Below are 22,156 nucleotides of genomic sequence, written 5' to 3' on the forward strand. Positions count from 1 at the left end.
AATTATTCCGGTGAGAAAACAGTCTCTCCTATGTATCAAAATGTGCAAACCAACAACAACCGTCGCCCGTTGGTATCTACACTCTCCGGTCTCCGCAGAGGGAACTTGTAGAGGTGATACCCGAGCTGTCAATCAGCATCCGTGATCGACTGGGCTCGAGAAGTTGAAGGCCAACGTATCTAACTTATACATTGCCGCCCACCTTGATACACGTAAGCGTGTATCAACAATTAAAGATAGAAATAATTGTAAAAAGAATGAACGTAAATTCAGATTTCAAGTGAGCTTTAGTTCAAACAAGTGATGTCAATAAACGTGTAATTAAGAAAGGATCGACTCCGATATTCGCTCGATTCAAGAATATGGAGACGAGTCAATGAACAATTCAATTCAAGTTTTCAAGGTATAACAGTACTAGCGATTTGTTTCAATTATTTGTTAGCATTACTCAGTGGTCGATTTCAATTTAAAATAAGAGGTTAGGAACAAGAGGTGGCAGGAATCGGGCGAATAAGAATGCACCCGAAAATAGATTTTTGGGCAAGCAACGAATTCAAAACTATCTTTGGCGGTTCCCAAAAGCATACTCTTATCTAATGGTGTTGTCCGAAGACCGATCCAACAAACGAAGTTCTCGACATTTGACATCAGAAAAAGCCGGAGAGGAGGTTGGACGCGACAAAGAAGGACTAAATATTCGACTTTTGACCTTGGTAAAAGCCGGAGAGGTATTTGAGCGCGACAAAGGAGGGCTAAATACTCGACTTTTGACCTTCGTAAAAGCCGGAGATGATTTCGTCAGAGTTGAAGCTAACACTCGACTTTTGACATATGTAAAAGCCGGAGGGGAATGCACAGATGGCGAAGCAAGAACTTTACTATTGCTCAAGGTATCAGTGTCTGTATGATTGCTTTGACGTCTGTTAGGAGAGCGGGTCGACATAGTACACTTAGACTCTCGACTTTTGACATTTGTAAAAGCCGGAGAAGTGCAGGGCAATGTAGAAATGCCTGGAGGGTGTCGGGGCTGCGACAAAACACAACTGTGATCTCGACTTTTGACTTCAGTAAGAGACGGAGACAGTTTTGATGTGGTCGGAGCAATAACTCTTCTAACTTGTGGCCGGTGGAGAAGGCTATGATGCCGTTGTTTGCACAAGTTGCAACTATGTTTGCTCATGCAAGATTTAATTACATGGCCACGAGTTAAGCAATTAAGGCAGCACTTATACTTTTTAACAATCAAGAATTTGTCCTCAAAAGAAAGTTTAACAAATTGGGGGCAGAGACGAAGAACGTGGCTCTGGGTAGGACAAATTGGGCAAATGCTTGTCAACAAATTTGTGGATCGAGGGGGTGATACTTCGTTAGATTTATGTACCGACAACAATTTATTAGAGGAACTAGATAAAATCACATTTTTAGGTGTCACCAATTTTGTGGACTGATTTCCATACATGCTTTGGATACACAACAGTGTTTGTATCCTCTCTGTGAGGAAAGCATCTAAATCTTTCCAAGAAGGCAAAGACGATTTGTTTTTGATACTTTGCTCCCACAGAGTCAATGTCAATTTAGGCAAACGCTGCAAACAAATACAAACTATTATTGGATCCCAATGATCCGTGACGACGTCATAGACGGTCATTGCAGCTAGACAACTATTAATGCCGCGTTGAAGAATTTTCAAATCAGAACTAGTTTCTTTATTAAAAGAAGGGAGATTAAGCAATTGCTGGATGTGACTATTCACCACGATACGTTTATTGTCATACGTATCCGACAATGCTTTCCACGCTAACGGGAAACTAGAATTGGTGAGTGGAAATGACGAGACGATTTCGCGAGCCTCACCGGTGGTTTTCTGCAACAAATAGCAAAGGCGCTCAACGTCTGACAGACGCGAATTTTCAACGAAAAGGGTGGTGAATAAATCCCTAAACGTGGGCCAGGACATAAAGTCACCAACAAAAATATCAATGTCGATAGGTGGCAAAGGCAGACTATGGGTATCGACAGTTGACTTGGAGTGGTTAGCAAGAGGGGCAGCAGAACAATTTGTGGTGGTGGGGATTTGAGGAAGTGAAGAACAGACATGTGTCATATCAATCTGCAAAGGGATAGACTCCCTCAATAGGAAACCCGATGAAGACTGTTCAGAATAAAAGGTGATGTCGTCAGTCTGGGTACTACAAGTTGTGGTGGAGGAAGTTTCTGTTGGGACAATTACACCAAGAGGAGTAGATTGCACAGAAACAGGGGCTAAAGACTCGCTAGAAAGCAAACTGGGAGATGATGTTTCCTTTGAAACGAACAATAATTCATTTGGTGGAGGTGGTGAGATTGCATGAGCTACAGCAGGTGAAGGAGTTTCACTACCAAGAGTTTTAAGGCGCTCAAGATGCCGACTAATTGTGCTAATGCACCGAAGGTAAGCAATGTAGGATGTGGCGTACTTTTCCTCAACGACATCAATACCATCAGTCTGTGCAGTCTCGGATGTCGTGAGGCAGTTTTTGCACTCCTCGTAAGTGCAATGAACTTTGTTCCACAATTTTTGAAGCTCAGAATTGTGGATTTCTAGAGAATGTATGTTATATTTGGTTTCACTTTTCTGTTCAAAGGAAGCCACACGTTTCAAAACGATGTCTGAAACTCTAATAAACCGAGTAAGCGGGGTGACAGACATCTTGTAAATTAAATCTGCAATTGAATTTGCAACAAACAACAATGAGAGGTGAAGAATTGAAATTCAAGTTGAAGAACAAATGGCTATAGCTCACAGGAAATTAGAAATTCCCACACAAAACCTCCAAAATTCTAAGAATACAACAGAATCTTAACAGGGTGTAATTATATTTGAAATTAAAGTAGGGCGAAAAATGAGAAAATTTGAAGAAACTTCCTCAGGGCGAACAAAAACAACTTTAATTTGGCCAAAAAATGCAAAAAAGTTTCAAATATACAAGAATGTATATGGTGCTACCAAGTCTAGGGTGTTTGATAAGGTGAGATAAGCCAATTGTAGGGTGTAGTTGTCCAAAATCCAGAGACAAATAAGTTATTAATATGAAAACACTAATATTTGCACCAGAAAATCAACGCAAATCAACTAATTTGCCAGAAATATATGTTATTTGGTTGACACGTTGTGCAAGTATGCCAAAAGTAGGGTGTATTTGTCCAAAAATACCGAAACCCCTACGGAGACTCAAATATTATTCCAAAATGTTTAACAAATATTGCCAAAACCAATATGAAAAGAGTCAAAAACAACTATTTTCCACTTATATTCTCTGCTAGAAATAGGTGCAATAAATGCCGAATGTAGGGTGAATTTGTCCAAAAATTCCAAAAACCCTACTGCCAATTAATTATATTTCAAAATATTATCGAAAAATTATTTTGAAAATGAATTATTAAAAAAACTATTTGTGCTATTTTACCCCACTGTGCTAAACCATCAACGAATATAGAACAAAGAGGACTCGACAACACAAGTGGCGCTAGCAGAGAAATGGATATGTGTGAACAGGGAAGCTCCCACTGAACAACAGACGTTGCAAACGACCAAGCAAGTGAGTGCTGAGGATCAGCAGAGTTTTTTAAGGCAGGAGGAGGCATTGTGACTCACAAGAGAGCCAATGTGCTCTAAGTGAGCGTAAATTTGTTATCGCTCACAGCCTGTGTAGATGCTAACACGTTGTGAACAACAACAAATTTACGCTCATTGAGAGCACAAGAGAGACCCAAAAATGTTCTCTGCCTCATTCTGTTTTAAGGGACGCTTAAAAGGGCGGGAAAGTTGTTGGTAGAATTACCATGTAATTTCTCAAATTAGAATAAATACCTGACCGACAAAGGTAGGAGAATAGAAAAACGAATATGTTTGGTTGGTGATGGACGATCTATACCACTGATGGGCAAATTGCGAGAGACTCATGTATTTTTTACACTTTTGTGTGTGAGGGAGAGCATTTCTGCCCATCAATGATCTATAGTATAGATTCTATACAACAAAGAAATCAAATGCAGAGAGAATTTGTATGGTGCGTTGTTATTGTAAATTTGGCAGTGCAAATTTTTTTTAAGACCGAGGGGGGAAACAACGCCAAATATTTTTTGCTTGGAGAGGATCGCGACAACAAAATAAACCAAACGACAATATGTATATGTAGTGTAACAATGTATGTTATGTTGTTAGTGTAAATTTGCCAATGCAAATTCTCAACAGAAGGGCTTCGTTAGAAAAAAACCCTGGGGAATAACAACAACAGTCGGTGCAATGAGAGTTATTATTTACCAAAGCGAGAGTTCAATAACCGATGCAAATCCGATTGGAAATTTGATGAGCTTTGTTTTTGTAAATATCACAGCGAATTCTCACTAAAGGTATCGGCCTTTCAAATGAGATCAACAACTAAACGAGTTGTGTGATATTATGAAGAAAAACGAAGACGTTTTGTATGATCAACGCGACGTAGGGTGATCAGTACAACAAAATAAAACTAGCAACAACTAGGGTTTCAAATGGAGGAACGAAATAATTAACACACGTAGTGATGTTAATAGTCGACCAGAGTGATTTTTAGCTACAATTAGGAATTGCAATGAGAAAAGGCAATTGGTTTTATGTGTGTGTTGTTATGGTGAGACCAAATGATTTGGAGCAAATCTAACAAGAATAACAACAACACGGATTTTGATTTGTATGATCACCGCGACATTGGATAATCAGTACAACAACGATTTCAATAAGTTTTGTGTGGACTGTATTGTATGGGGGAAGGAATGCAACGAATTAAATGCACTCGCGTAGGATAATTGAAATTCGACCAATGATTTATTTATTTACTGCTCAAACGAAAAATATTAACACTCGCGGTAGCTCACTTTTGATAGAAATCTGAGTTTACGTACCTGGTGTTAGTATGGTAATTTGTTGTTGTTTAGAGGAGATGCAATTTTCTTCAATATTTGTCCGTGCTAAGACAACAACAAATGCTTCAAATCTCGTTGTATCACAATACAAGAGAGAGGGAATAGGCAACTGTAGCAGCGACAACAAAAAGGCTGGCTTCTATCCGGCTCGATGCGACCAACGTTTAGTTGGGCAACAACAAATTCTCCAGTTCGATAGGATAAAATGTTGAGGTGAGGGAGGGGTGATTTATGTTTATGTTAGGTTATGTTTCTCAGTTACCGTATATGATGAGCAGTAGAGGGAGAAAAGAAGAAGTGAAATAAAAACAACCAGTATTAATTCTTTATATAAATATGATTGCTGTTTATTGTGATATTCAATTCTTTTCTTACAACAAAGAGATTACCTTTTGTAATCTGGGGTTGGCGCAGAGGCCTTGGTGCTTTCGCTTCTAGAGATAAAACAAAAGTGAACGCAGAGGTTCACGTGGATCGCAGAGGATCTTAGTGATCGCAGAGGATCGTGTTGATCGCAGAGGATCTTCGTTTAATACTAATACAACTACAATTATTCCGGTGAGAAAACAGTCTCTCCTATGTATCAAAATGGGCAAACCAACAACAACCGTCGCCCGTTGGTATCTACACTCTCCGGTCTCCGCAGAGGGAACTTGTAGAGGTGATACCCGAGCTGTCAATCAGCATCCGTGATCGACTGGGCTCGAGAAGTTGAAGGCCAACGTATCTAACTTATACACCGTCTTTTTCATAAAAGAAAGGAAACTAATTGTTCCATTTTACTTCAATACAACTCGGGCTATAATAAGTTCGGCCCGATCGAACTTAACGCCTTCTTACTTCTTAAAACAAGGCCCGATTGCAGGGAAACTATACGTTTTAGAGAAAATATATTGTTATGTTATTAAAAAATGCTTAGAAAATCTCAGAAATATCAATTACATAAAAATTTTTAAGTTTCCTCGCAAAAAAATCTTGATTTTTTTGTATTAAAATACGTTCAATTACAAAATTTTTAGTCCTATTTGGTAGTGGGATTCGAATAATTACTATTTTTTCTAGTTTTATTCATTCATTAAGATCGAATAAAACACAAAAATTATTTTCAATAAAGTTTTTTTAGCATGATTACAACTAACTGAAAAAAAAATTAAATGCATTACCGACATTTGACATATCTCCGTTGTTTGACCATCTACGCCAACCTACTTTGCATTGTTGTAAAGGTGAAGTTTTCCCAGGAACAACCTTGTTTGGAAAATGAAAAATGCTGTATTGGGATTTGATTTTCATGACAAACAAAACTCTTTATTAATTATTAATTATGTTATTAAGAATAACTACAATTATTATATCAGCAAAAATTTATATCACTCACCGTCGCTTTACCGCAACAGAGTTTACTTTCTCTTCGCAACTGATTTTGTTTCATCTTACAAAATGGTTTTTCTATTATTTCTTTCTTCCCAACAACCGTTCAGATTTCGACATGGACTCCAAGAACAATCCTATACGAATTTGTTGTTCTTGAATTACTTTTAATTTTATAACAAAATTTTGGAAATTTATACTCTTTTTCGGGAAAAAATGATATCGCTACGTAGGGATCCACAAATCGACTTGCTTTTAGGGATCTCCAGAGAATAAAATGTAACGAACGGAGAGGAGAAACTTTCAGGAAAATATTATTTATGCGTTATTAAGTTATTATTAATTTAAAACATTTTGACTCCAAAACTCGTTACTTCTTTCTTTGAAGATTCTTGTTCCTTTTTGTTTCGGACTTTTTGTTCAAATTTCAAGAAGCGAGATTTGATTGATTTCATTCTATGTCCGATTTAGAACAGACAAGGGAACCTTTTTAATACCAAAGAGTGCAGTCCGATTCTACATATTTATTGCAGAGTCTGAACGACGTTTCGAGCTAGGTACCACATCAATGTTTAGAAGTTGTACATGTCTGATATATAGGAACAACAACAACAAACGACAAGAGTTTTAACAACTTTGTAAATAATAGGCCTTATATAGCTTTAAACATATTTAGATAAATAAAAGAATATATATATAAGTGTGTAAAAAAACACAAACTGCATCTCTATTGGATCGATGGGATGGGTTCAAATGCTGATGAAAAGATCTGATCTTTTACGACTTCCTGTGAATGGGTGCAAATGCTGAAGAAAAGGTCGGATTTTCCACGATTTCCTTTGAATGGGTTCAAATGATAATGAAAAGCTCGGATCTTTCACAACTTCTTTTGAACCAATGCAAAAGATGTTACTATGCTCAAATGTTACTACGCTCAAATTTGTCGTGTAAAAAGTTTTTAAAGAGTGCGTCATTCAGCGCCATTTTGAATTAAAGAGAACATTAACAACGTTTTTTGTGTACGGGATCGGGTTTTCTTGTAAAATGTAAAAAATTGGTTAAATATTATAAAAACATTTTAGTTCTGGAACAAAGCTATAGTAATATTTCCTAGCCGTAATTACTTGCAAATCAACTTACCAACTCATTATTTTAGCAAAGGCACACAGTACACAATGTGCCACGTTACAAGTTAATTTAGTTAAATACAGGTTGATTTAAAAATTTGATTTGTAGCGGAAATTTTAGCTAAGCAGTTACATTATTTTAATCAATTTTACAACAACAACTAATGTATAGAAATTTCTAGTCATGGAATTATCGCCTAATCCCAATTTCTCCTGTTTTTGTTGTTAATGTTTTTGTTGTCCTTTCTCCCATATTTGCTTTGATCATTCCGTTTTAGCTTAATCACACTGCGCAACATTTTTAAATTAATCTTGTGCAAATAATTTGAGCTTAGGATTTTTTGAAAGTACAGACCCAAATGACAAAAACCATAGTTGAGTTTTGATGTTTCAGATCCAGCTTGTATTTTATGGTCCTATCTAAACTTGGTTAAATATTGACTTTTTAAAGCAATTCTGGGCTATATCTCTGAAACTTATGTGAATCTTCATCTGACCTCTGAAGCAAATTTGTAGATAAGGGCAAGAATAAAATATTTGGAGAAATAATGAACTCGAAAAACTACATTTATTGCCTCAAATTTTATAAAATATCGAAAATTTCCATAATTTGTATACATTTCGCACCATATCTCCAAAACCTTTAATTTTTTCTTAATGTTTTCTTTTGGAAAACTATTCGCTGGAATGTAATACACAACTCTTCAGAGCATATCATTGTTGTAAAATGCCTCTATAACGTTGTTTTCAGTATATTTTTCAACGACGATTTAATATGTCAATAATGTGGTGAAATCCGAAATGCGAGAATAAACTGTGTTTGAAATACGTGTTGTAAGAGATATGATGCAAAATGCAGCTGAAATAACATGAAGTAAGCATTGTAGAAGAAGAATTGCTAAGAACTTCGTTTAGAAAATTTTTGCAAAGGGTTACTTGGTTCATCTCCCAATAGTTTAGCTGATACTGACCAGAAATTCAGCAACTATTTAAAATGTTATATATTTTATCAATTTTGATACCCTAGATGGAGTTTTTCTTATGTGGTCTGTTCAAAAGATATGTTCTACTAGTTTGGGACTACAATATTGCCAAAGACAAGGCCAAATTACCAATCGTTTCTGAGATAAAGGTCCGATAAATTCAAAAAACTATAGTTTTAGCCCGGTTTAGATGAGGCCATAAAATACGAACTGGATCTGACAGGACCAAACCCTACTAGGTTTTTAGTAGTCTCAATATGTACTTTCAAAAAAGCTTAATAAAAGTTGTTTGCATTTTCAGTGTTACATAGTGTTATTAATTATGTTTTATTTCAGAATTATTGTAAGGTGTTAAATATTGGCCAAGTGCGAGGAAAGGAAACGCAACATTTTATATCAGCACTTTCAAGTTATTGATAGTGTAGCCAGGAACATCCTCGAAACAAACTGTCTATCAAAAGAATTATATGTAGTCGTCGTAAAAATATCTTTTTATTTTATTAATTTAACATTTGGAACCATTTAAAAATTATTTTGTTTTCAAGTAACACAAAAACATAAAACATGACACAATATTCACTTTAAAGTTCCCATTTGTATCTGTGGGAACCGAGAGATATTGTCTCAATATACATTAAAAACATTTAAGTTTAAACCTAATAATAGTTCACAAATTTATGAAAAGAAAATGTATGAAAAAATAAATGCTAGTACTGAAATATAAAGCGTGTATAGAAGTGTCAGGAATATAGTAAAGCCGAATAGAAATGGCAAGAAACAATTTTTTCAAACATAACAAAGTTTTACTTAGCCACGACATAAGTCTTACTACAAAAATACGATTTGTAAAATGTTACATATGGTCCGTTTTATTGTACTCTGCGGAAACATGGACTTTGAAAGCTGTAGATGAAAAAAGACTGAACTCGTTCGAAATATGGATATATCGTCGAATTTTAAAGATCCCATGGACCGAGCGCATTACAAACGACGAAGTGTTAGAACGCATGCAAGTCGAACGCCAATTAATAAAAATTATAAAAACACAAAAAACCGCATATCTTGGTCACATTATGAGGCATGAAAAATATAAGCTTCTGCAAACAATTATCCAAACAAAAATCGATGGGAGAAGACCGAGAGGGCGACGGGAAACATCATGGCTCAAAAACATTCAAGACTGGACTGGACACCATAATGAAAGAACTCTTCTGAATGCCGCTAAAAACAGAAACCTATATATAAATTAATAAACTGATTTGTTAAATATACCAAATTATCATTATGTAATTGTATGATCGCTAAAACCCGAATACGGAATGGCAAATAAAGAAGAAGAAGTGTGAATATTAGATATTTTGATACTTAAAAGGAATTAACTTTAAAGGTTAGCAAACAGTTTTCTTGAAATAAATATATGGAAAAATATGGATATGAAATAAAAAAAAACAAAAACGTGAAAAAAATTAACTTTGGTTTATATAAACAACATTCTTATAGAAAAACAAAAAAAAAACTTAGAATTACAGTATAATCCTGGTTTGTAGAGATTCAGTTTAGAAGTAATGCCCATGTAGACCATGATAACCATAGTAACCGCCATAGTAAGGATAACCTGAAATAGTAATTACAAATCATCGATTAATAGTCAGTTTATACAGCAGTTAGAAATAAGCTTGATTAATATCAGGGTAACATTTTTAGAATTATGCAAGAACATAGTTCTTCCCAAACCTTACGCTAAGGAATTTGTATACCCTACTCCACAATGTGGGAAGGGTATTATAAGTTTGTTTTGCTAAAAATTCATGTAACACCGTAAAATATTCGTCGTAGACCCCCAATGTTATATACCATTTTTCATATCTCGACGAGATAAAGCGATATGTGTCCGTCCTTCCGTTCGTGTGTCCGTCTGTCCATTATAAATTGTAATCAAACTCCAGGCCGCAATTATGAACCGATCGTCACGAAATTTAGTTTGCAGGTCGGTTTCACATCAGAAGAGATCGCTATTGTTATTGGTGATGATCGTGAAATATTTAATGGGCGAAATGGACCAAAAACAAGATTTTGATCCGAATTTGTATCTGATATGTAGGTCACAATCACAGTCCGATCAGCGCAAAATTTTAAATAAGGTGAAAAGAAGCTTGCAATCTTACATGATGTTCAGATAGTATTTAGCGGGTGAAGTGGACCGACACTTTTATGTGAAAGTTGGTAAACATTTTAATATATATCTTATATCTTTATTCCTGTTAGACACATTCCGCCCAATTGAGTTATTATACCCTCCACCATATGGAGGGTATAATTAAATTTGTCATTCCGTTTGTAACACATCGAAATATTCGTCGGAGACCCTATAAAGTATATATATTATTGATCAGCGTAAAATTCTATGTCGATTTGACCATGTTCGTCTGTCCGTCCGTCCGTCAGTCCGTCCGTCTGTCTGTCTGTCTGTTGAAATCAAGATACAGCTCGCAATTTTAAAGATAGAGAGTCAAAATTTGGTATAGAAGTTGTTATTACTTGCAGGATGGTTGGTATTGAAAATGGGATATATCGGTCCACGTTTTGATATAGCCCCCATAGAACGGTATCTCCCGATTTTCGGTATTTTTAAGGTTTTAGCTTCATTATCACACCGAAATGGCTGAAATTTGGTACGTAGTCTTCTTTAGGGGTATAAAACTTTCCCCAAGAATTTTGTCGGTATCGGTCCACACCTTCATATAGCCCCCATAGAACGGTACCTCCCGATTTTCGGTATTTTGAAGGTTTTAGCTTCATTATCCTACCAAAATGGCTGAAATTTGGTACGTAGTCTTCTTTAGGGGTACAAAACTTTCTCCCAGAATTTTGTCGGTGTCGGTCCATACCTTCATATAGCCCCCATAGAACGGTACCTCCCGTTTTTCGGTATTTTGAAGGTTTTCGCTTCATTATCACACCGAAATGGCTGAAATTTAGTACGTAGTCTTCTTTCGGGGTATAAAACTTTCCTCTAGAATTTTGTCGGTATCGGCCCACACCTTCATATAGCCCCCATAGAACGGTACCTCCCGATTTTCGGTATTTTGAAGGTTTTAGCTTCATTATCCTACCAAAATGGCTGAAATTTGGTACGTAGTCTTCTTTAGGGGTACAAAACTTTCTCCCAGAATTTTGTCGGTGTCGGTCCATGTCTTCATTTAGCCCCCATAGGACGGTACCTCCCGATTTTCGGTATTTTGAACGTTGTGGCCTCAATATTCCACCGAAATGGCTGAAATTTGGTATTTAGACTTCGTTGGGGGTACTCAAACTTCCCCTTTAAATTTGTCGGTATAGGTTCACGCCTTTATATAGCTCCCATGGAAAGGTACCTCCCGATGTTTCGTGTTTTGAAGGTTGTGTCTTCAATATTCCACCAAAATGGCTGAAATTTGGTATTTAGTCTTCAATGTGATATAAAACTGTTCGCCAGAAATATGTCTGTACATGTCCACGCTTTCATATTGCCCCATTTCTGACTAAAATTCGTCGGTATAGGTCCACGTTTCGATATAGCCCCCATAGAACGGTACCTCCCGATTTTCGTAATACTGAAGATTGCGACGTCAATATCCAACCGAAATGGCTGAAATTCGTTATTTCGTCTTCCATGAGTAAAAAAATATTCCAGAGGAGTATTATCAGTATAGGTCCACGTCTTCCTATATCCCCATAGAAGCGTACTTCTTGATTTTCGGTATTTTTTAAGTTTTAGCCTCATTATCTTACCGAAATATATGAAATTTGGTATTTAGTCTTCTTTGAGCCTAAAAACTTTCCGTAAGAAATTTGTCGGTATAGATCGATGTTTTGAAATAGCCCCCATAGAACGGTGCCTCACATTGTTTTACGGAAATTGCTGAAATTTAGTATTAAGTCTTCTTCATACACGAAAGGAATCAAATTATTCCATTTTACTTCAATACAACTTGTGGTGGAGGGTATAACAAGTTCGGCCAGGCCGAACTTAACTCCGTTCTTACTTGTTGTATTTATATTTTATCTACACAAATATTTGTTTGCAGGACCCAAACAAATGTTACGTTTCTTTTCAATACCTGTATCAGTTACCAAATTACCTTGTTTTTGAAAGACGGTATCTTCACCTTTCCACAGATGCCAATTATGTTGATGTACGTGCTCTGATAAAAGAGTTAAAACCTAATATAGTAACCATAACCACGCTAGAGTTCGCAGTTATAGTTTAATACTGACAAATTTTTACACGAGGTAGGAATTTGTAGTCAAGGAAGATGCCAACAATTTTGGATAATGAGCGGATAGTTCTTAGCGGGTGAACTTTTGTGGGAAAAATATCCAAATTCAAATTTTGGTATATATTTTATTTCTAGGATACATATTTCGGCAATCTACGAAAATAAACTTGAAAACCAACATGTTTATAACGGCTAGATAACTGAACTACTGCGTAACATATACATACATATGTATGTGTGTTTTTTTTTTTGTTGATGTTGTGATTTTCGTGCATAGAACTACATTTACATTCCATGTCGCAATCATGACAGAAAAGTTTTCAAATCATGAAAGAAGGATTCTCAGGTTTTTGAATTGTCACAAATTACAACGCTGTAGGGGGTCTTGAAGTTTTTGTGATACCTTGGTAAAAAGTAATGTAATAGTATCTCAAAATATTGGTCTGTTTTTTATTGATCGATTCCATAAAAATTACCAAAAACTATTTCTTAAATTATTTTAAGATTCGTTTATACCCTCAACATTTAGGCCAACGAGATTATCGAAATAATGATTTTAGACCCCAAGTATGTTTGGACGACATGCATTTCTGGCTGGCTGGTGTGCACGACAACTCTCGCAGAATCAACCTATTGGGTTCAAATTTCAGTTCTCGTAAATTTTGTCCAAATTTAGTTTAAGAAAATGGACCATATCGGTCAACCAATTCCGTTAATTACCCCCACAAAAGTTCAAACATTTTCGCTAAGATTATTCGCACGATACTTCCAGAAGGCACTAACCGAATTGTTCCAAACTAGGGATGTGGAAATGTTACTTCCATGCATATATCAGGTTCGAATATGGACTATATCGGCCCACTTCTTTGGGATAAGTATAGTTAAACAGCTCTTCTCGAACCGTTTTGAATTTGTTTGAAAGATGTTCGCCATGCGGCCCTTTTACGACGGTGCATTTTTTTTGGGAGAAAGCCCATACTTCCTGAGACGACGCCAACTAAACTGACTACTGCCTAAGATAACCCTCGAAGGGAGAAACCGGGTTGGTCTTAATTTTGTTCGTCGTATTATTTCTTAGAGACTTGCATTACATCCGAATACAGCAAATTTTGGAAAGAGTGCCGTTTAAGGACTCGTCTCGGATTGTTTAAATTTTTTTTTTGCATTTTTTTGTCTATGTTGCCCTTGTTACGACGGTACAATTTTTTGAGGGTCACAGTCCATTCTTCTTGGGAAATTGGCCTAAAATTAAAAAAGAAACATAGAGACGTTATAACTATTGAGTTTACTTATTTTCTTTGTGTCCGAGACTGAAGGTATATCTGCGTCGGCAATGCTGACTGATACTTTCTAACTTGTTTACCTTACGTTTCCAGTAATGTCGGCGTATATATGTATGTATATTCTATATCTCTGGTACGTTACCATGTATATCAACTTATGTACGTATATCATATAAAAGAAATTCCTTGGAAAATAGTGCCCAGCTGTAGTGGAGTAGGGTATAACATGGTCGGCCCTGTCTTATTTGTTTTCCATGCCCCGAAAAAGTTGTACAGTCGTAATAGGTACAGAAGGACAACTAGCTTGAAAATAACCTCGAAACGATCCAATCTACGATTCAATCCATGTCCTCTTTTCCCAACAAAAAATTTAAAAGGAGAGTGCACTAGCTCTCCAAACAGACGGATAGGGCTAAAATCTACTTCAAATTGTCTGAAACGGATTTCGTCCAAACGCATGGTGCCCAAAACCTTTATTTCGATGAGACACATTTTTGATGGTATCAAAGTGTATATACTCACGTTTAGCCTAAAGGTGAAGGGTATATGATTATGTTTGAAGTTATTCGACCTTTATAACGAATTGATAAATAAAAATTTTCTTAAATCTTCTTAAATAAACCCCTCTAATGGTTACAACCTCCGCAAATGCACCCTGATATCCGAACTTCTCATGGTGATTGTTTCTTTGGTCACTTTTATATTTCGACCCGACGATTGATATTGAAAACAGCTTCGGCGGAGAATATCCGCAAACAAAAAACAAGTTAACTGATGAGATTCAATGGGAAGAAACGAAAGTATAGCCTTCCCTGCCTGACCCCTTGGCAAACAATGCCAAATTTCATCCACTAATAAATTAGTTGTTTTAAATTATTATAACAGCAATTGGATTAAGTCAGACTATTTAATTAAACAAAATTCGAACTCTTAAGATAGAAGATTAAAACGGTTGCCTGAACTAAATTTAAATGAAAGGTATTTACATTTACATTTAATGATTTAAGTTTCCACAGGATATTAGCTTATGCTACACATTTCTGAGTACAATTTTACACTGTTTTAAATTCGGCAAGAAATATGTAAAGTATTGATGATGTATTACAGAGGATAATTAATATACATTTGTATACTTATTGTCAAAAATAATGAGCAATTAGGCTACTTGCGTAATTTTCTGCATAGATTCTATCAAGTTTTCAGTTACTCACTTCACAACAATAAGTTTATTTATATTTATTGAACTTTTTGGTATATAACGTCCAATACATATGAAAGATAAAATCGTTGTTTAATCTTTGGGGTTTTAAATTTTTGTATATTTTCTCTAACACGTTTTTGTAATGAACTATTTGAATACCATAACAATTATAAATTCTTTATTATATTAACTATACAACCAGTTTTCATGATAAAATTTGTATTCGTTAATATTATTTTCAACTGGTCTCTTGCTACAAATTTACTTCAGAAAATAAGCCGTATTTTGCACTTTTTTTGCCGATTATTCTTTGAACAAAAGCAGAAGAGATAGATTAAAACGACTGCATCTAGCATAGCCTTTGGTCACACTAGCGAGTTTTTTGAAACGAATAATAGGAAGATGTTACATCGCAAACACAGACCTTCGCCATAGAAACCCACAATTTTATTTGTGTAAAACAGGGCGCATGGAACAAAATAGTTCTTCCGATGGATGCATATTTCTAGAAACTTTTCTTTTACCATGTTTGGTAAAGGACTTTGCGAAGACTCACGAAAAAACTGATGGGAAACCGATTATTGTTCCTCAATATCTTAACGAGTAAACTAGTATCAGTCGGTTTTTACTTTCAGGGATATATCCTTAGCCTGTGTGAATTGAATGGGCAGATCGATTACACCATCAAAATACTTTTCGACAAAAATTATGTAGTTAAAGAATTTTCAGAAATTTGTGGCCATTTTTGGACGTGTGAACTTGCCGACAAAATATGGATTTGGATTAATATAACAATTCCTTCCAATAGATATTGCACCCACCAGTATTTTCAGTTGGTCACCGTATAATTTAGAGCTGTTGGACTATTATGTCAGGAAAGATAGACTTACCATGAAAAACATAATATCGCTGCAGACAGGAACACAAGGAGTATCTTCGGTAAAAATTTTCAAAGATTCCTCGAACAGAGCTTAAACTGCACTTAAACAAAAATGTTGACCCTTTGTGAGGGAGGTACCCTAAAGACCGCATCGATACGGCACATTTTCGAGCTTAAACTATGTTTGGACAAAGTATTACTAAATCCAAAGTTTGGAACAAATCACTTACTATGTTTAATACTATCGAGCGTATAATTTTAACGAAAATGTTTGAACTTTTGTGGGGAAGGTACCGAAAGGAATGGGCCGATAGACACAACCTTCGAACTTTATCGAAGACTCGCAGAAATATTACGGTATTCTAAGTTTGGACCAACGCACAAGCCACTGCACATGGTGGCTGTAGCCGTTTTTTTATAGCTGCCGGGCCGTTTTCTGAGGAAGTATGGACTTGCCCCTGAAGAAAACTTGTACTGTCGTAATTGGGGCCCTTATTTGAAATTTTCACTCATAATTTTGCGTTTTAATTTGACAGATTTTTGTCGGTAACCAAAAAAATGCCTTAGAGAATCCCACTACAAGTCTTAAACTGCACTATTCTAAAAATTTTGGAAATTTTCTATGGAAGGTTTCCAAAGTAGTGGACCAATATAGTCCATCTTCGAACTTGATTTTAGTTAGGAAAAAATATTACGAGTTCCGAATTTTGGATAGAATGGGTTGTTCCGTTCGAGAGTTATGGGACTTTCCAGCAATCCAGACAGACGGACGGGCATCGCTAGCTTGACTCCAAATTGTCTGAAACGGGTTTCGGATTGGGCGGCAGAATTTCATTTTAAAAGAATTCAAGACTGGTTGCCACAGTTTTGCTTGCTCCTGAACAATTTAAAGGATCCATGAGGAAAAACCAGAATTTCTCTAATAGAAGACCAACGATTGAATGCCACAATAAGTGTATTGTCAGACGCACGATAGAACGACAGAACTTAGCATTAAGAAACCCACGATTGAGCGCCAGAATAGTTCTCTATCAACACAACCTCTACTGGATTCTAGACCAAAATTTCTTTTTTCAAGGTTTGGGCTTCACCATATCTGTGAGGTAATAACTACAATTGGTTTCCAATCGAACATTGGTGGCGTCGTTTTTTATTGGGATAGCTAATACAATTTTGTTTTTTTTTTTTTCAAAATTGTCTGGCTTAATCCCATTGTTGTTGTTTTATTATTTTAAAACAACTAATTTATTAGTGGAAAAAGGTTGGCATTGTTCGCCAAGGGGTAAGGCAGGGAAAACTAGTTTCGATCCACGCCACTGGATCTCATAAGTTCCCTTGTTTCTTGTTTGTGGCTATTCTCCACCGAAGTTATTTTTCAATAACTTCTTCAACAAGAAACTTTTTATACCCAAACATCAATCGTCAGCTCGAAATATAAAGGTGAACAAAGAAAACACTTCAATGAGAAGTTTTTCTTTGGCAACCTCCGCACAACTCGGACGAAAGTGTTTGCGAAACAAACCAAACCTTTTTCTACTGCTATGTGTCGTCGAATTTCGACGTATGCACACAACAATTGCTTTCTATATGAAAATAACAATGATTGGACGCCCGAATTTCTGCATGAAATTCCAATCTTTGGTCGCCACCATTTGTCATTGAAAATATCCATGATGTTTCTCTATGAAAACAACCCATTTGCGCGCCAGAGTTTATCTGTTAAAATAAACAAGATTGGATGCCATAACTTTTCTATAAACAAATTGACGTCTGGTCGCCACAAACCCTATTAACAAGCCCACGTTTTGTCGCTAGAATCTTTATTTTAACAGGATGTCGTGGAAACCATAATAACATTGAAACCGCAGCGTGATAGAGGGCCAAAAAAGAACATACGTGTATCGGCGATTTTTTGCATCACTTTTATAACTGAATTCTACCTTCAATAAAAAAAAACATGTGGTTGACGCCACGATGTCCCCAAATTCCAATATTTCTAAGGTTTTCCGACTGCATTTTGGTCATTAGCCTACTTCTGAAGTATTCTGACAGGGGGTCTCCGAGTTATGATGCAAAGTGCTCTACAAAACCGCAAATTGGTCAAGAAGTCTTACGCCATTTCAATAAAAAAAATAAAAACAGTAATAATATTACTAGTAATAGTTATATACATAAATCTGCAACAAGGTTTACATCATTGTTAAATAACAAATTTTGTTCCGTTGGGCCCCCACCGAAATGAAATATTGAATACGTCCCTGCTGGGAAGTTTTTGGAGATTCTGGAACAGCAATGTTCATATAAGAGATAAATCAAAAAACTTAAAAAAATCGATGGAGGAGTTTTTAAATAAATTGCGGTCAAAGTTAACATTTTTACAATTTTTTAGGTTTTCACAGGTCTAAGCTCCTCTCATTTAAAGTTGGTTAAGGCGCACCGTTTTAAGTTTTCGCACTGTATATATACTTCCTCTTTCCTATTCCTGTCATATAGGAAATACAAATGACTAGAGAACTAGTTGGACATAAAGAGTAGAGTTGGGCAATATAGTTCCTGGAGCGGATCGATCTTTCTAGTTCCTTTTGCCAAAAGGAACTAGTTCCTTAATATAGTTCCAAATAGTTCCGAGAGCGATATAGTTCAATGCATCTTTCTCGTTCCATGTTCTTTTTATTTCCTTCATTCCAAATAGTTCCGGGACCATTATAGTTCAATGCATCTTTCTCGTTCCTCGTTCTTTTTATTTCCTTAATTCCAAATAGTTCCGAGAATGAAGTAGTTTAACGCATCTTTCTCTTTCTTTTTGTTTTCATTTTTTGGTGGATGAATTGACACAAAAATAAATAAATTGCAGCAATGTAACAAGGATGTAATTTACATTTATTTAACAATGTGTGGAATGATGAAGGAACCAAACGTGAAAGATCGAAGAAAGAAAATGAATTATATAAATGAAAGGAATTATGTGCACGGCTGGAACTATATGAACTAAAGGAACTATATAAATGAAAGAGCCGGATATAGTTCCAATAGTTCCTTGTCCGGAATAGTTCCTTGGAACTAGTTCGTTCCGGAACTACACAACTCTAATAAAGAGATGAGGATGGATAAACATATATATATATAAACAGAAAAGCGGATGTGTGGACTCGAGATGTACCGGGTCAGAAAGAAGTCCGAAAATTCTATATATCCCTTAAAATTCAATATTTGTATTCGTATTTTTTGTATTTTTCTCTCAAAAATAAATGAGGTTCGCAGATACACTATATATGGCAACACCATATTTTTATTCTTAATACTTCTTTCGATAGTGGCCCAAATGATGGTATTTCTGTACAATACGAAGGATTATGATTAGTTTTTTGTTGTTTTAAACTGTGTTGATTGGGTTTGCCAGTACCATAATTTGTCTGAATTTTCTATGACACCGACCCCAGGTCCAAGAATTTACATTAAAAACTTCCAAAGCTTAATTTTTGACTTACAAAACGCCACTTCTTTTAAAAGTTAGGGTTCTGGACATAATACATTTATTCCCTTGATATTTTTTACTTGTTCTTTTACTTTCTACACAACCTTTCCATATCCCTCAAAAAATTAAAAATTTTAATTTAAAATTGTAAGGACCTTACTTAATTTAAATTTTTACTTTTAATGTTACACTTAACCTGACTTGACATAACATGACTTGATTTAACTTACCTAAACCGTAATATCCACCCAAACCATAAGGATATCCGAGACCATATCCGCCATATCCTCCATAGTGACCACCATACAAATAGGGCGAAGAATAATATCCATAACCATATGAAGAAGAACCTTCTAAGTCATCCTTTTCTACAGCAGCAGCAGCACCGGTTTCCAAATCTTCTGCGTCCACAGCTGCATTTTGTGGCTTTGGGGCTCCTTCTACAAACGGATGGCGGGTTGAGAGCAAAAGGCACAAAATGATGAGATTGAAAACAAACAAAAACTTTGACATTTTCTAATGATTTAGCCCTGTGTGGCAAAGGAAGCACTTATGTAATTGCAAAAATATCTTCTTCTTTTGTATTACTTGGCTTTTTTGTCTTTTTCTTTGGGCTTTTTTAATGCCACCACATTAAACACTGGACAATTACAACTGACAATTGAAGCAACAATGCAATGAGTTTTTATATAAACGGTCATTTGTTGTTTGGGAGGTTCTATTGTTCTAGCATTCTGGAAAGAAACATTGGATTCGTTACTAAATTGCAGAGACACACACACACACGCACCTGAAACATACATATTTACAAATGGGAACTATTTTTTGTATTTTTGTTTATTCTTTTCATTTGTTTCAATGGAAAAGTCATACACATTAAAAGTTCTTAAATAGAAATTAAAGATAAACAATAATAAAATCGACAAAAACCCAAAACAATAACAAAAAACACAAAAATTTTACTAACTATTTAGACTTCAAGGTTTTGTAAACAAAAAAAAACTCTTCCAAGTACTTGACGTTTGAAATAATGGATAAATACTTTTAAACTGTTAGCGAATTTCTTGTTGTTGTTGCTGCTGCTGCTGGCGGCTAAGAAGGCGTGTGCCAAACTATTGTATTCCATTCAATGTTATGCGCCATTGTCCACTCGTGTGCTTGGGAAAATCATGTTGGTGTATTCTGTCAGTGGTTTTGCGTGGAAAATGCTTCATTGATGCTACGAAGACATGGGAGCTTTCCTACCGTTCGTTATTTACACAGTCGTTAACAAGAATTGTTTGCGTGCTAAAAAATTAATTGTGAATATTTAAAAAAAGTAGATATTAAAATGTAATGACTTGATGGGTCAGGTTTAATCAGTTGGTAATAAAAATATGCAAAAACCAATCGAAAGACTTAAGCCACAAGCTTTGGTGGTGTCACGGCAATAATGCTACACAAGGAGATTTGTTATACACAGGACCAAGAATGTGCCTCATTGAAATAATGGTCTAAGTCTTCTTAGATTTGAACCAATATGAATCGGCGCACACCCAACGATATGAGAGAAATCTCCCTTGTCCAAATACAACTAAACCAATAAGTATATTTATATACAGATTTATATATTTATTGCTTTACTGCTTACCACTGCACCACGGTGATAATATGACAATTTATAGATAAAGCATTGTTTTCATTCGCTGAACTAAAATTTTTAAAGTAACCTCGTTTACAATGTAATATTTAAATAATTGTGTTCTCTTTGCTTCAAGCATGAATAGTTTCAAATTATAATGCACCAGAATAATAATAACATTGTTTACAACAACGTGTAATTTTTTTTTTGTCTTCAGTCTTACGTAGTTTTTTTAGTTTCTTAGAGGCCAATGTCAAAGCGGTTTTACATGAGAACCTTCTCTGGCTATTGGAATAAAAGCTAATTTATATAAATCTTGTTGGCACAAAATGTAAGGTTTGCCTCTTGGAAGTACACATATTAGAAGTCTGTGTGAAGCTGATGCGTAGACAATTTTTGGGGGAAAGATTTTGTGACTACCGAAAAATTCACACATTAAACTATAGGTATTTCGTTAAAAAACCCAACAATTCTCATAATACCTAAAATCGGAAGGTATGAGGGCTTTACCAAAACATGAATCTATATTAACAATTTTAGTAGATAAGTTTTGTGACCGCTGGGCACCTCAACTGTCGAACTAAAGCTAGGTTGGACAAAAATACAGATAATATCCTAAAAACTCCAAAAATCGGGAAGTACCATTATGTGGGGGCTATATCAACTGGGAGCTTCAAATATCAAATTACAGGTAGTTCCGTACAAAAGTAGCTAATTTCTAACAAGCAAGAACGGCGTTAAGTTCGAACCGAACTTGTCATACCCTTCACCACCAATATTGAAGAAGAACTGAACAATTAGTTTCCTTTCGTTTATGAAGAAGATTAAATAACAAATTCCACCAATTTCAGTAAAACAGTGTGGCTAACTTTCAAAATATCGAAATTCGGGAGGTATCCTTCTATGGTCGCTGTATGAATGCGTGGACCTGTACGGACAAATTTCGGAGGGAAAGGCATGGACCTATAACGACATATTTAGAGGGAAAGTTTAATACATCCAACAAAGACTAAAT

General features: G+C 35.6%; 1 protein-coding gene across 7 annotated transcripts; it reads right to left on the reverse strand.

The window, feature by feature from the left end:
* Window positions 1–6,222: 6,222 nt before the first annotated feature.
* LOC141401606 (uncharacterized) lies at window positions 6,223–20,802 on the reverse strand. Of its 7 annotated transcripts, XM_073981933.1 has the most exons (5): window positions 20,488–20,609; window positions 20,322–20,405; window positions 19,751–20,254; window positions 9,950–10,037; window positions 8,893–9,657 (listed from the first exon to the last, which is right to left on the reverse strand). In XM_073981933.1, exons 3-4 carry the CDS (start codon window positions 20,031–20,033, stop codon window positions 9,979–9,981), a joined length of 342 nt encoding a protein of 113 aa, XP_073838034.1. In that variant the 5' UTR covers window positions 20,034–20,254; window positions 20,322–20,405; window positions 20,488–20,609; the 3' UTR covers window positions 8,893–9,657; window positions 9,950–9,978. The 7 variants fall into 7 exon arrangements, with proteins under 7 accessions (XP_073838030.1, XP_073838033.1, XP_073838032.1 ...); XM_073981929.1 differs by having other exon boundaries at window positions 6,223–10,037; window positions 20,311–20,405; window positions 20,488–20,668; XM_073981932.1 differs by having other exon boundaries at window positions 6,223–10,037; window positions 20,311–20,405; window positions 20,563–20,626.
* Window positions 20,803–22,156: the final 1,354 nt, after the last annotated feature.

This window comes from Musca autumnalis, unplaced genomic scaffold (assembly GCF_047663935.1).
Source record: "Musca autumnalis isolate F117 unplaced genomic scaffold, ASM4766393v1 scaffold_4, whole genome shotgun sequence".
Taxonomy (NCBI): Eukaryota; Metazoa; Arthropoda; class Insecta; order Diptera; family Muscidae; genus Musca; species Musca autumnalis.

Excerpts from the sequence above, each read along its gene's own strand:
- LOC141401606 (XM_073981926.1), bottom strand. The coding sequence starts at position 20,033 with ATGTCAAAGTTTTTGTTTGTTTTCAATCTCATCATTTTGTGCCTTTTG. Across the intron at positions 10,038-19,750 it reads GGGTGGATATTACGGTTTAG|GTTATCCTTACTATGGCGGT; the intron begins GTAAGTTAAATC and ends TTACTATTTCAG.